Genomic DNA, 16,311 nt, shown 5'->3' on the forward strand with positions numbered 1-16,311 from the left:
CTGTCACCTGCTTATATATGGGAGAGCGGACGGGATCCCTAGCTGTCAGGTGCATGTGGTCGTATGTGCTGTTGTGATGCTGTAATGGCTTTCATATAGCTCATCATGGCTGACACCGAGCCCAGGCAGTTGGCTGTAAATGCCGGCTTACCAAATCAGACCGAGCCTCGTACAAGGTAGCGAGGCGCATTCTTATGCACATATCAGTGCCAGCGCCGACGGCAGACATATCTCAGTGGAGGCACTTGTGCACATATGTACAAGCAAGCAGTGGAGTACCACAAAGCTCCCCGAACTTACATACGCCGTATACTCAGTAGATGTATGGCCAAACATATATCGGACAGTGGAAGTATGCTGACTACTTAATTCCAGCCTATCAAGAGCTTAGTGAAGGTTGTTATGTGAGTACATCCAGATTCCAGGTTGCTGAGAGCACAATAGGAACACTGCATGCAACTTGCCCACGTTCCGGGTCAGACCTTCTGCCACCCATGGCCACGCTGAGACAGACGGATACGATTGAACTGTATGAAGCACCCGAATGAAGCAACACCTGGGGATTGGGATAGGCAGGCAGTGCGGCTTGCTGTCCAGAAGACCCTGAAGCCCTTATTACAGTTCCATCTCCCGTTTATAATCTTGCTCGAGGCTGATATGATGGGGGCTGAGCTCAGTTCCACCAACAAAGTCGAGTCAAAGCCAACCATGTAGCTATTCACGCCCGGGCTCGCTGGCGACCAAGAGAGTACATGGGCGGGTAGGTGGGTTAGCCCGAGAATGCACGACATGTGCAAAGACCGCAAGACCGGGTTGTACGGGAGAGTATGGAATACACGGCCAAATCCCTACCAGCACATATGTTTAGCATACAACTGGGGGTGAATGCCAGCACCGACACCGACACCACCTCCCATGTCATACCCTCTCATGCGTTGGCAAGATCAACAATGCCATACCGCTCCTCCGCCGATTTCTAGATCAGGCTGAACCGGAAGAGGGGGCGTGGGCTTAGGCTTGAGGCGTCGAGCTCCTCCATATACCGCTACTTCCAGAACCTCCGTGGAGAACATGGTATGGTCCATGGAAGGGTAATGCAAGATGAAAGCTTTGCTTGTCATTTGTCAGTATGAATTACTTTTCGTAATATGCGACTGCCTGATCTGAAGTCTGTAAGTTTGCAACGGAGCCTATCAGAGACTTCTGATAAGTTTCGTTCTCAACATAGCGACAATCTAGTGGAACACACTTGTTAGAGGGCTGTCTTCTAAGTTCTCACATCTGCCTCTGCCCCCTTTGTTCCAGATCTAGAAGATTAAAAGGTCCCGAGAATTCGTTTTCCGGAAGATGCCAGGTGATCGGTGAATCTCAGGTCTCAATCAGAAAGACATGATGTCACTTCCTGTGAGTGACAGACAGTTGAGACCCGACGAGATAAGACAGTCGGTTTTCGACCAGCGTACCGCGCCACCGGTCAAGGCCAACCTCTGGATATTAAAGTGTTCCAACCTCTCGTCCTTGAACAATGACCGACCGACCTTTCCCAAATTCCTTGGCTTGTTGGGTCTGGTAGGCTCCAATATCACCACATACTGTCTGGAGTTTTCTGGCCCAGACCGATACTTTACGGACGTGATCCTCCCTCCGTATCAAAGCGCTCTTTCTGCACAGTACAGTTCGGGGTCCTCAAGGGAAGTCGGTCGGCGAGGGGTGGATCATCCTGATGGCAAGCTAATGCAAATGGACTGGAGGAGTTCATCCAAATGTGGTTCAAATCTCAATCTGCATTTCATCCGAAGAGACATGTTAACATTAACATAAGGGGGAATGATGCCAACACGTCAACCAGCGTGGAGATTTGATTAACAGAAATCCTGCAGAGCCGTGATTGGGCAGAAATTGAAATTACGGTGAGTTGTCATTGGATCATCTTCATGCACGTCCAGGGATAGTACCAGCCAATAAAATGAGACGGATATTGGCTAAGCATCACCCATGCTAGGGGATCCATGAGCCAAGTCAGTTCGGACGACAGATAGTAGTAGTCTCAAAATGTCAAATGTGAGGTTTTCGATATTCAATTTGCAAACTAGGTCTGTCACAGGTAGTATCGGAGAAAAATGTCTTGCAGAGTTTTTATCCTCTTGATTGCCTATTTGCGTTCTGCGGCAAAGCAAAAAAAAAGAATGCTCATCCGCCTGGCATTCGCCGTAGACAACTCCCATGAGCGAAACCCCCCATCCATTGCCCCTGTGTGTTTGTGCTAACCATAGCCATGCCACCCACGACCATTAGTACTCCCGAGAAGAGTAGTAGTAGAGGCCTATTGTGCGGTGCCGTGGCCCATGGTGCTTCACTGAAAATGGGGCCCCAAACGCCTTCCAGAAGATATTATCTCGAACCATGCGAGATTCTCCCAAGAAGCCATTCTGGTAGGACGCCGCCTGTAGAAAAAATGTCGACCCCTTTTTGCTTCCTGTCCTCCGCGAGAAGGTCACAAATTGCCCATGTTTCTTTCTCTTTTTCCACAACGCTTCCGCTCGTTGCCAGCCGAGATCTTTGTACCTCTGTACGTGCTCAACCACTTCGAGCTTCGCCCCTTTAGATGTTCCCGTGCAAATGGATGCGCTGTAGTTGGCCGAATGTCGTCTGGCCAGATCGCTTTCGTTCAATACTAAATGGGGAATCGGATTTTTTTTGTGGTCGAAGGTCTTGCCGTTTCTCTTTTTCGTGGCGCAAAACAGGCGCTCAATGGGTATGACCAAGAAAAACAAATCAAACAAAGTCGCTAATGCAATGGGGAAATATTCCTGAACCGTCAATTTATGCAATCTTTTTTCTTCCGTTGTACACTGTGTCCATGCGATGGTGTCGAGAAAAGTGTCGGTGCAGCCTTAAGCGCAAGACACGAAGCCCGTATAGGGCGGAGGCGGTCAAGGGGGACGAGTTTGACCATGCCGCGAGATTAGTGCATCGCCATTTGTTGTCCTTTATACTCGTCATGAGAGTACGAGTTGTATTGCGACAAGTGCTGTTGCGATTGTTGCTGAGGGTAGGCGGGCATACTAGTGGGCTGAGGCGTCGGTGTGACCGGGCATCGAGGGGGAACATATTTGTTCATCGGGTCTGCCACACCGAAGTGGACGCCATCCGGAGTAATCGGGGGTGTCAGGTAGCCATCAGCAACTCCAATCACCGCACCACCCTTCTGAGGGGTGCTGTAGATGCTGGATGCCTTGGCTGCCAGTACTGGCTCAGCGGACGGTGACGGAGGCTCAGCACGTCGGGAGATGGCTGCTTGATGGGCCAAAAAATCCGCCAGTCTTCCGGATACTCGAGACAGGTGGGGCGAGGAGTACTTTCGGGACAGCGTGATAGAGGGTTGGTGCAGCTGTTGCGACAACGCCAACAGTGTGGCGTTCTCGACCTGATCCCACTCTCCATCGTTGATTTCGGGTCGACCAAGGATCGCACGGGCGAGAGCCAGCGAGGATCGCGCCATGACCGAAGGCTTCGTGGAGACGAACTCTCGGTGGTAAAGGGCGATCTCGCAAAGATAGGCCGCCATGTGCTCGACTTCACGGTCATCGGCCTCCTCAGCAACTATAAGCTGTGAGAAGAAGTCAACAGTCGGGTGCCCAATGGCCCACTCGAGGGTGTTGAGGACGTGCATCTCCATCTGCGTGAACATGCCGGAGTCGTACAAACCACAGCACATGTTGTTCAACTCGTTGATTTGCGGGACACGATCCTTCTTGTCACCGTACTTGGCAGCGATGAGAAGAGCCGCGCAGCCCACGAGCTGATAGTGTTGCTTATACACGACGCGCTTGGAGCAGTAGCGGTCCAGGAGGTTGATGGTCAGGAACAGAGTCTCGGGGAGGAGAGCGAAGGCGGCGTGTGCCTCAATGAGGAAGTCGACCAGGTAAGGTCGCATAAACCATTGGATCTCACGCTGCATGTCGATCAGGTTGGCATCGGGCAGGGTCTCGTCCTCCATGTGTCGCATATGTTGCATGATGTCCTCCAAGTACTCTTCGCCCGTAAGGCGCGAGAGCTCGTTGCCGATCATATCTTGCCGACTCCGTGCCAGCAACTTGGCAGTCTCCCGGGAGGGAAGACGCAAGTTCTGCAGCTCATCAGGACCTGCGAAGTATCCGCTGTCGGTCGAGTTGTTGACGTACGCCATGATCAAGGATTAGGTAGTAGTGTTGGTATATCTCGTTGACGTTCCACGCGATTGGTGCTGAAAGAGTGACGGCCAGGTTCTCCAGGAATCTTGGGGGATTGGATTGTTCGGATTGTTGAGAGAGTGGAAGTATTATGGTCAGGCTAAGAAGGGGTCGAATGAGTGACAGATCCCAACTGCGTGAACCGTGAATTATTACAATATTAAAAGAGTGTGATGAATATGATCCAGTAAATGAATGACCGTGGCCGAAAGATTGCCGAAACAGGAAATCAGATAGATGGAAAGATTCGAGAGGACTCGGGTAAGGAGCAGCTCTTTATGAAAAAGGCTTCGGTTGGATGCTTCTGCAACGAGATCTCCGTTAGCTGCGGGTCCTACACGAGCTCCACACTCCTCCATGACAGGGACAGAATTGAGACCCAATATCGCATGTTGAGTTCCCCTCGAGCCAGGGCAACAATCTGAGGCATCTATAGGCTCCCACCCATCTATAGGTGGGGGGAAGGAGTCCATGTGGCTTTGACTGGCACGTAAATGCGCGGTTGATTCCTATTCCAGGCCCGCCTTGCGCCAATTCACGTGCACCGGAGAATAAAAAAGAATTAGAAGAGCCCTTACCGCCACGATTGAGACCAGGAAATTGAATACTTCCTGGATTAGCTGATGGGAACACCGAGTTAACGAGTCCCACGACGAAAGCTGGTCGGTGTCGACGTAGAGTGAGTGCGGAGAAAGACCGGGAGTAACTAGGCCTCGACAGGATCGAACTACACGAGGAAATGGGATTATTAGACGTCTCAAATTGCAAGCAAATCGCAGCGCAGCCGGCGGCTGTAATGGTACGCACCTCGACACTTGCACAGCTCTACAGCTTCAGAAGACGACTTGGATCATGTAGGTCGTATGGAAGATCCTCAGAATCCGGGATTAGACCTAGTGTTGGTCTAAAGCCGGTACAATCTGGGGGGAAGATCCACTTGATTGGGATGGGCCAAAGTCAGATTCCAGGTGCAGTAAATGACACACGGTAGTCGACGGCGTTGAGGGCGGCGGCTGAGGAATGAAAGTTTGCCGGGAGTCTGACGGAGGACGGATAGAGGAAGGACCCGAAGGGGGAGGTTGTGTCAAATTGTAAATTCCTGGTCGAAAAGCCCGAGGAATCCCAATTGTATCACAGGAGATTGGCAGAAGAGAGATATTGGAATTAACCAAGAGGAAGCAGGGAAAAGAAAGAAGATTGGTCGACTGGTAACCAACTCCTTTAAGATCTACTGTTCTTCTGCTATCATCTCTTCTCGACCCTAATTCCTTTTTTCCTTTTCTATGGGGGGCGGACTGGTGGGGAGTATGGGCGAGCTTGGTAATGACTGGTGCCCAGATTCAGACTCTCTTCCTTCCCTCCTTATGAATGGCTCAGCTGAGACTCTCGGAGGGGTTTTCTTGGCAGTAAGGGAGGAGAATGAATGGATTCGGATGAAGGAGGATAGAGGGAAGGAAGGAGAGAGAGCGTGAATGTCTTTTCGAGTTGGAGGAGGATGGTTGTAATGAAAAAGGATTGGAAGAGATTGGCCTACTGGCACTTTTAAGACACTTGCTTGGACGAGCCCACTTTGGCACCCCAAGCAGCGTAGCAGACAAAGCACCACTACCAAGGAAAGGAAAGGAAGCACACCACACACCCACACACCTGCAGCGAAGAACTGGAGACAGCCGACTGGGAGTAGCAGAGGGGAGCATCCAGCGACGCCAGCCCGGACCAGGGCCAGGATAGACCCAGCAAGGTACGAGCGCCCGTGAGCCTGTAAGGACGTGAGATTTTGTCAGGTACAAGGTAGTCGTATCTTAATGCTGGCACCAGCACTAGCCTTGGGGGGGGGGGGGTGGAATACCACGTACCGTATACTGGACTGTACAGTACACTGCCCTTCTGCTGTTGCGTTGCTTCTTCTATTTCTCCGCTGGACCCAAGTGCCCTTTTAGTAACAGATCCTCTCTCGCTCTCTCTGGCGCGTTCTATTGTCGCAGTGCTCCTTTTCTCTGCTACATACGTGCCTGATGCCTGCCACTGGGTATTCGAGCCGTTTCCCTACCCGCAAGGATGAACGGTGCAAAGGGAAAAAGCCACACGCACACGCGGAGCCCAAGCGAATCCAGTTGGGACGATCCGATGATGCCTGGGAACCTGAAGCACCAGTGTGAGAGCGAGCATAAGCCCAGTACAGTGCGAGCGAAACAACAGGTGATTCCCGTCTGCCCGTCAGAGCAGATAGACAGAACCTTGCTACTTCTCAGGGACCAGTCGTGATAAGTGGGGGAATTGAGAGTTATTGACTTGTTGAGCATCTGTGCCAGGACATAGCATAACGACAATGGAATGACTCGACTATGTATGCTCGACCGCTGTGTTATTTATGTTTGCGAGCATCGCCCTATCTGTTTATACTTTCCATCCATCGTCAGATACAAAACTTCTTCTTCAGAAACACCTCTGTCAACCATCCATCCACACGTGTACTGATTCATCTGATCTCGTCAATGTTATTGTGTTGATGAGCGGTCGGGAGGCCGAGTTTACCTACTTTTTGTGCAGCTCGCTTGCTGACGAACCACTCAGAAGTCCCAGGTGGCCGGTTTCTTTGTTTGTTTGTTTAGCGCACGCATAATAGGTCTTCTTCCAGTAGGCCCCTCGCCATGCATACATGTAGGATTAGGAGGATGCGTGTGGCTATTGTGTATGTCATGTCACGATTGTGTATGCACGTAATGCCTTTCGGTGGAGTTCAGAGGCAGGCAGCCATCTGTATTGTACATATGTACAGTATCCGGCTGGGCCTCCTTTGTTAGACCGACCGCCAATTTGACTCTTACTACCTGCTTGGCTCTCCACGAGATGAGGGACCCATTACATAGTAGGAGGTGATGCCATCATCAAACTAGCCCGGCATGTTCTCGCAGGTCCCTCCTCCTCACGAAGATTTGCATCATGCCCGCTGAGGAGATAGTAGGAGATATTGACTCCACATAGTGAGTGGTTAATGCCGGACGTGTATATTACGCGACTTTTGGCGAAGATCAAGCTTAGAAGTAGGTAGCGTTAAAGTGTTTTTTATTCGTGTGCTCAATATGTAGCGAGCGACGCGTTTGTAGAGGAGCTATTGCGGCGCGGTTTTAGGTGGGATGTACTACTGGAGGGATTGCTTTAGCACTGAAGCCTCAAGCCTTCAGTGCTTCCTGGTCGGCTCAGCGGGGTTACTGATACAGTGTTCATGATCGACCTAATTATGTCTCGGCACCGTACCAACAAATCTCCTACAGTCCTGTCTCTTGGGCTCTACTGTGTTTGATGTCATTTAAAAGATTCATGCTGTTGGCCGTCGTCCGTTTGTATGGCTAACCCCAACGACAAAAAAGAAGGTATAGCTTCAAGAACTTCGTGTGCATGAACAGAGGATATACCCTTCACCGTAATTGGCGTGGCAATGGGCACTGCCTAGCACAGCAGTCAAGCACAACATACGACAGGGCCTGCGTACAGCATTTAAACAGAAAATCGGCTCCAGAATGCCACCACGGGCTTGTTTCGCCCATTGAAAGGGGAGGACCCAGGTCGATCAGTGATACAACGATCATCATGAGGAGCGAGCTAATGCACATCAGTCACGCTGCAAATGTATATCTCACGTATGGGCCGGTACTACTAATCTACTCGAGAATCCCCCGTCAGATGCTGGCTGGGCTGAAAAAAAAGGACGGAGGAGGGATATGCCCGCATCTCTTCCTAACCACCATTGCTCTTGTTGGCTCGCGAACATGGGGGCAGTAAGCCCGTCTGCGTCTAGCGTGGCCCTCAGCCCTTGGCTTCTGCACGAATACAAGGCATTGGGTTCCTAGAGCCGGACCATTCACCACGCCATGGGAGCTATCTCTAGGTCTCTTGGGGGTGGCTTCGAACCAATAAAGGCTCTCAAACGCGGTCAAACACGACTGGACAATCAATTAAAAATGCGCGTGTACTGTGTCTAAATGCCAAAAGCCTGATTGACGGGACATGCATCTAAAAGACACGCACACGCACGATAGTAAGCTCGTCCCTATACGCGGGTGGTCTTCTTCGACTAGGTTAGGAGTGCGCGTGTGCTTCTTCAAGGGCCAGACTTTTGGGGCCATACCCATCTGGAGGGCCATCACGCAACTGAAATCGCGACTCCGTCGCCAATCGTGGGGATGCATATACCAGTATAGTCGATACACATCTGGGTTATCTATTATGGCCCGGCCGTCTAGATGGCCGCCTCCTGAGTGGCTTGCCTCCGCGTGAGATGACGCAAGCCACTTAACAAGGGCCTCTCTTGAAAAAGTAGGGTGGGGCTGATGGTCCATTCGTTGTGAGCATAAGTTTGAGAAGTTGGTATGTATCCCGTGATTGGCTATTCTATAGGCACCGATTGCTTCAAGACCTGCTTGTGCTTCCGCTTGCCGTGGTCAATATATGACCTGTATTCATTACACCAGCTCCTACACCTCTGGATCTGATATACTTTACACTTTGGATAGGGGGGCATCTGTCATTTCGTCTCTCCACAAATTACGTCGTTCCTCATCTGCATTACGTCCAGACACGTTTGACCGCAAAGCAGCGAGAAAAGTGAAGCTGCAAATACGGTATGTATATCTAACTTACAGGGGTTGTCACACCAGCTGAACTCATCCACACGCGTACCTGCCGAATTTGGTACAGCCAATGTGCTGCAAGGAGCCATCTTCCCGTGTATCTGGCTGTAGCAATAGTAGGACATGTACTGTACGCAGTTGTTATTTAAAGATCCGATGACATGGCACTCTCTGCGCAACCTTTGGTATTAGGAGTTAGAATTGTGTATTAGTATATCCGTATCCGTACATGCTTTCAGCTATTGTCTATGCTTGAGCCAATGCATATCCCACGCTACACCCCCACAGAGATTGATATAAGCTAAGATAACATCCCTCCCGCCCCAAACCTTAACTCCGACATACTGGCACAGTATCACTTTCAACCCTTTAATATATATACTGAAGTGATATGGAATATAATGGTTCGCAATGGCGACTGGTTTCCTGTGCGATTTGTACGGCTTCTGGTAGCTGCAAATCGGTAGAGGATCGAGAGGGTTTGCTTTTCCGCTGGTTGACCATTGGTGGCTATCAATACCACGAGCAGAAGAACCACCCGAGATCCGCTCAAAAGAATGTGATATTTCTCCCAGCGTGATGCTCGAAGCCTTCGACTCGAGCGGTGTGATTCATACTATCGTTCTCGCCACCCTTGTTCCTTTGCCTTTCAATGTACGGAAACGGAGACCATCGCGGGAGTTGCCCTCTGCTCGTCGCCAACCTGCGCGCCATGAGCGGATTATCGTGAAATTTTCAGCAGTAAATTCGAGGGGCCGGGAGCTCTAGAATCAACTCTAGGGACGACTACGGGACTATAGCAGTAGCCCCTCCTTGCAGGAAAATTTGCTACGGTCTCTTCCCTTCTATACTCCTCCGTGCGGTGTATGCGGCTCCAGCAACACCGGTGCAAAATGGGGATGCCCCTCATTCAAGAGGCAATACCCTTTCCGCAGGTAGCTTGACAACTTCCGCCAATTACTCGCAAGATCAGAATTTGCACCGCTAATGCGTGTTGACCTGAGCGTTCTGTCATCAAGCGTGCTTGACTCCTCTGCAATACTCCCACTCCGCAGAGAGGCTGGGACGGCAGTAGATGGCGGCCACTTGAGGGAAGCAAGGTCGAATCAAGTTGATTCCACCATGGCCTCCTATCAGCATATGCTCCGGCTACCTGCTTACAATGCGTTTGTGTCATCAGCCTCAGCGGCTCACTTACCAGTGTGAACCCCAGAAAATACCCAATTTAGACATTACTTCATGACTATTAGTGCCTTCATAAAGCCTGCCCAGTTCCTTCTTAGCAGTGAGTTGAACAAGGAACTAATGCAAGCGGCGGCCGGCTGATGAATGCATCCCCTAGCCGCATTGCTCGTTTATGACGTGTTTCCTTCGCGTCTCAGTGGGGATAATAAAAGCTTCGTCCCCCTGCACGGGGCGTTAGTTTACGTTAAAGTTAAGTACTCCCTGCCTATCTCTATCTGTTCATTGTAACATGGGATTTCGTCAGTTCGTCATATGGACTTTCTTCTTTTCCCATGTCAAATGTTTGAAGTTTAACACACTGTTCCAGCGCCTGCAAAATTGTTGCAATAGGGGAACTGAACCACTGTCAAGCGCCTGTAACTGAGTGTGCCCCTTAACATTGCTGCGCATTTCAAGGAGGTTGCTGAGCAAACGCGATATGCACTCCCTCTCAATATTGTAGCTGTTTTAATCAAACAGCCCAAAAATAATGGCTGTTACTGGCAGTGGACACGGCCTTGGCTCCTCAAACTCCACCCCTTCCTGGCCCCCCCTGGTTTGAGCGCCGAAGTTCGAACGTCCGCTGTCTCCATCCTCCCTTTCTTTAGTCCCATTCGAACGTCGCGTCAAACGGCTATTACGGAGCAACCACGTACAGTAAGGATTCAATCTCCGACGCCTCGTGGCCAGATTGCCACAGTGTACAGCAGCACGCTGGCGCACTTACTAGTGCGTCGGACAGCATTAATAAGAGCATTATTAGGAGCGCCATGTATAGCATCCTCGCATCTCCTATCCAACGCGTGGGGAATCCTTTCAGGGCATCAGCACATGTCCCGTTTGGAGGCCCGTTCGTCGCCAGCCTTGCTGTGACCTGATGATGCTACGAGCCGTTTGGCGGACCGCACGGCGGCACGGCGGAATGGCGCTGGCGAAGGGATTTCTAGCAGTCTCTTTTTTCATCTTCGCTACCCGGTCCCCCAGACGACCGGATCCTTCTGGTGTCAAGTTTGCCCGTCCGGGTAGCAAAAGATTGAAGCCCAGGGCGACAGCGTTACAAACACCTCAGTGGTAACACAGCACTTGCCTAGACAGACAGGGACAGAATTTGTTCGTTTGCTTTCCGCGTCATCAAAGAACGCGATGTAATCTCGGAGTACACGTTGATAATAAAACGGGCGTCGCGAGAAATATAGTGATTTGCATTGATAAACGGGCCCTAAGCTGGTCTTCTAATATGGGCAGTAGATTGAAGATTGATACTCTGCAATGTACCATGGGTTCATCTTCAGAGCCTGAGAGCTGTCTGGTCCCGATAAACAAATGCATAAAGGGTGTCTAATCGTGCCATGCAATCAGCATTATGGAGAGGCTAATTCCCTTCTGGACCCGAACGGCCGGGGCAGGACCCGATATAGTCGTAGTGGATCGACGATCTAGAATAAAAAGAGAAACAGGGGTCTAGCGGGGATATGCAAATACATACCGCGCCTACACAATTGAGGCTGACTCAGAAAGGCTGAGGGTACAAGCATAAGAACCCACCGGCTCGGGTCCAACATAATTCTGGAAAGCCATGCGACGATATATACATGGATAGCGTTGTCCAAGCCTGGGGATAATTGGGATAGCATATGTTGTGCAAGCTGGGTACTGGTCACTATGCCTATTCGTGCATAGCATCAAATGCTTAAACCATTAAACGTTCACATCTCATTTATAGTTCTGCATTATGCCATTCTAAGCTTCGAACGTGGCTTACCTAAAACCATCTCACCAGACAGCTGTCACATCGTCTGATCATTGATGCTGTGCGTTGCGTACGAATTGACTTTTGGCGTCAACACCGTTCGTTCGATACATACTGTAGCTGTAGTGTAGCTAGGTACTTGGTAGCGGACAGAGTGCTTGCAGTTCGCCCTCCGACCGGCCGAATGCGCAACGATATTTTCACGGCCCACCCAGCTCCATTCCATCATCCCATCTTGCTTCTGTTCCGCAACTTCAGAAATTTTCACGGTCGTCCCGGCCCGCCGGTTGCCCCGGTACGACATTCGGTCTCCGGCATGAGACATTGGCACACTGTTTGACTAGGTCGCTGATAGCTTCTCCTCACTGGCTGTCACTAATGTCGGTGGCTGATTGTTTGTACGTACGAACAACACACGCCGGCACCCGACGCAACGCCGCATCTGCGAGGTTTTCTTTCCTCACTCGCGCGCGGCTTCTCCCGCATCAGTCCAACTCTATTCCGCACGGCTCTGAATCATGTTCGGACGTCAAACAAGCTTGATCTGACACTTCTCGAACAGACTTCAGAGCGTACAGTACCACGTCTGATAGTGGCCTGTAGTCCCTCTGTAGGGCTACACACTGTGTCACGCCGCAAACCCAAGTTGCCTTGACAGCTTGGAATATTGGCGCTAACACATTAATAATGCCTGCGCAGTCCATCAGAAGGATATGCTGCACTGTACACATACAAATTTTCTAAGATCTTTGTAACCTGTTGGTGTTGGTAGTTCCTCTCAACACCACCTGCATACATTGCGAGTCGTCGGATGTTTCAAGATTATGAAGAGCAACCGTCTATCGCTTACCAAGTCACACAATGTCGTATTCCATCGATGTTTTCCCCGCTCCCAGGGCAGCCTGCATGCCGCCGGGCCGTCAGGCTCTCACGGCAAGGAAGAGAACAGCGCACTGTATGTAATTGATGTCGCGCCGCATGTGCTTGTGCTTGTGCTTGCATATCATATCACACACCACATGAGAGAATGCTTGCACTCGGAGATGGATTACATATCTGAATGATATCCTTCTGTTTCTTGGTTCCGTTAATGCAGGGACCAAAAGCAACTGCACTGGTGGCAGATCCGATCAGTATGTATCTGAATCATCAGTGTACTACAGCTACACGACGCACGACTCCCTATATGTACATAGGTGCTTCGTTTGAGAGATGCCACGGCGAACATTATGGTTAAGGTTCATATTGCCGCCATTAACGGGACACGATAGTCCAATGAGTTGAATTGTTGCATTCGGCGCCGAGGTAAGTAAGCAATTACAAAAAAGCTCTACTGATACGCTAGGACGTTCCCGTTCTCCCTCAAGCCGTATTTTGCCCTTGACCACTACCTGTGACCACCCGGAACGCTCAATTTGCTTCTCCTTTTGGGGGAGCTTGCAACCTCTTGGCGTCGTAGGTAGCATCTCGAAGGAACAGCCTGAAAGCCTTGGAAAAGGCGATTCCCAACCTAGAAAGCAGCACGCGCGCTGTGATTCGGCGGCCTGCAGCTTGCTTAATGAGACATTCTTGGTAATGCCTAGGTAAGGCCCTCCCAAGTGCCGAATCATCGGTTCGCTCACTTAAAGGATATGCGGTGGCTGGGAGTCACCCAAAACGGCCTGGCTAACCATTGGTACTATACTATTTTGGTAGCCAGCCGCCGGGGGAGCACGCGGTTGTTTCCAAGATTGTGCCGCTGTACGAGCATCTGAGCTAGGGACGATAATGGCAATGCCCCGGCCTCGGCGCGCATTAGGTTCCTACCATAGGACTCGAGGAGAAAAGAAAAAGGACGCTGCGGCCGCCCAATAGTCTTCTGCCGAAGCTTGCTGAATGACTTGAAATGCCTTGCCGCCCGAATGCAAATCGTCAGCATCTCGAGCTTACTATCGCCTCTATAGACGATTGATTCCCGGTTTTTGCTACGCTTGCATCCAGAGCTGCATGCAGGCCGCCCACACTGGAAATCGACGCGAGCCAACCCCCGTAGCCGGAGCTACCAAAGAGGTATAGCCGGAGCGATATAGCCAGGAGACCAAACGATCCTGCATATATTTACGAGATCGATGTCCAAATGGGACCGTAGCATCAATTTCTAACATATGTCCTGTTTGACTCGCCAAATACCAGGAACCGACTCTTGGCAACACTTGAGGATGCACCCAAGGCGCTTTGATAGCGGCCTGTACTGCGGATAGATAGGCTCCCGACTACATCTCACGATGACATGGCCTCTTACATAGCACTCTCCTTTCGCCCCTCAGTAGCGGCTTTTTCACCTCTGCATACACAAAAGTGGGAGGCTCCTATTTCCGGCGCAAAGGACCTGTGTTATCCGGGGTAAGTCAGATGTCTTTTGACTGCGTACGCGATCTTGATTGGCTCGACGCACTGCACCAGCCTTGTCCATGGCGATGCAGCTTACTCTTCCCCATACTGGGGATAGACTGGCTACTTTGGGAAAGAATGTGCGCTGTGTTTCGTTTCTACGATTCCTCACATCTGCGTATCCGTAGATATGCACTGCACGTCGATCTAGCCATGTCTGTATGGAAATCCGAGAGCGGATAACTACGCCGCGCCGTATGGTCAGGCAAGCAGCGAGTAAGCTGGACTGGCCATTCTGTCTGAAGTTGATATGAAAAATGTCGACATATGATAGATGTATGTTTCATGAAGTAAAGTTGACTAGCAACCGCGCATAGGAGAGTTACAGCTGCGCCATAACGCACACAGTGTCAGTAGTAGGAGTGTGTCGCATCGGCGGACAGAGAATGAAGGTCATACACTTGACAAGGTTTGCATGGATCGTGAATGACAGCCCGGTCCTTCCAAGCCAAGGTATTGAACCTCCTGTCCGTGTCATGTCGAATGACTGTGGGTGGGCACACGACACACGAAAAAAATAGCATCCTACGCCGCGTCTGAAAGTGCGTGTTGGGACGCGTTTAGTTCACGGAAGTGTTTGAGTTGAGGATGACCCTTTGCACATGCATATGCGCATCTTAGTTGCAACCATGGTGACACAGAAAGGGCCTCAACCAAGTCAGCCTAGACAGACTGTCGTCAGGTATTAGGCATGGTTTGCGAAGAAGAAGACGAATTGCCGTGCTAACCATCAATCATCATGACTTTGCATTGCACCGCGTGCGTCCGTCCCACCACCAAGGTCCCGAGCAATAAAACCACTTTACGCGTCGAGCCACATTTCGAAACAAGGCCATTCTGGATTCCTCAATCAATTGGAGCAGAGAGTTCATGCTAAGCCACGCTTGACCTTGTCAATCTGCCAATCTGCAAGCCACTGCGCGAAGGGCATGTCCCTTGAACCTCTCAATTTCCAAATGCGGTTTAATAGGTTGGGTAAGGCACGCCCGTTCATCTCCGACTGTAATCTTCTCAAGCAAGCCTCTCTGGTCGACTCTTCCCCCGATAGGCTTTGAGCACTTGGCACCCAATGCAATGAGGCGGCAGGTTAGCAGGCCAACGAGATTCTCCGGTCATCCCTCACCTTATCAGCTGCTTTATGCTCGATATTGCTTCGCTAACTTGATTGATCCCAAGCTGATTAACTTGTTGGGCAGCCGGTCAAGGGAGGCGAGCGGGTTACGTCCTTCTGGGGCTAGCTGACCTGCCAGGTATACCATACCGTGCCTAGCACTCGCTCAATCCTTTTCGGTTGTGCTGTCGCTCTCTCGTGGCCACCCAACAAGTCACCTCGCGCTTACTCGCATCTCTAGTCTCGGTCTGAGAGTGAGAGGCGCGCCTCCCTGGATGCACGCACGAATTAATGGCTGGCCCTCTACGTGGACGATGCCCGCTTCAGTAAGCGTCTGTCATCCAGCGTGGGTGTGATTTGGTTACCCGCGACAAAATCATGCATGGTCATTTCCGGGCGGAACGCAACTAGGTCCAGGGCGAAATGAGAAGTCATCACAGCTGGAATTGCCGTGTCTCATGGCCACCAGGCGAGCAGATCCGCAAACGGCATCCCACTGTGACATGCTTTTTGGCTGCAAGTCCGATGTCTAATCTTCCTTTTTTTCCTTTTGTGTCTCATCACTCGTCACAATTTGGAAGGCCAACATAACTCGGGTACTGGAATGCATTTGGTGATTTACTAATCTTCGGCTTTTATTAGTCTCGAAATGGTTGGATGGCCTGTGAAACAGAATCCAAGCCCTTCCACCACACCGCACCTCAGGGGTATTTCGGTCAATGTCTCGATAGGCCTATACAGGCCTAACTCATGATATGGGACTAAGCTTTGTGGGCGGTTTGTTGTCACCACGTTCGCACCAGTAGGCAGTATTGCTGAACAGTCCAAAACCAAAGGCGGGAGCACTTGCTTGCCCGGGGTGGTGAGCAAATCCCCGGGCACCCAGCGACGGTCTATCTTTCGCGAAGGATTTCTTTCGCCTGGAAACAAGCG

At 50.8% G+C, this 16,311-nt stretch overlaps 1 protein-coding gene across 1 annotated transcript; it reads right to left on the reverse strand.

The window, feature by feature from the left end:
* Positions 1-2,965: 2,965 nt before the first annotated feature.
* Positions 2,966-4,189, reverse strand: PG994_007787 (cyclin domain-containing protein; the record flags this gene model as incomplete). The annotated part of the gene is made up of 1 exon (XM_066859196.1): positions 2,966-4,189. One exon carries the CDS (start codon positions 4,187-4,189, stop codon positions 2,966-2,968), a length of 1,224 nt encoding a protein of 407 aa, XP_066714683.1.
* Between the last annotated feature and the right edge of the window lie 12,122 nt (positions 4,190-16,311).

The sequence above is a fragment of the Apiospora phragmitis genome (genome assembly GCF_038363925.1).
Source record: "Apiospora phragmitis strain CBS 135458 chromosome Unknown utg000007l:2111988.0-4706623.0:1.0-2598199.0, whole genome shotgun sequence".
Lineage (NCBI taxonomy): Eukaryota > Fungi > Ascomycota > Sordariomycetes > Amphisphaeriales > Apiosporaceae > Apiospora > Apiospora phragmitis.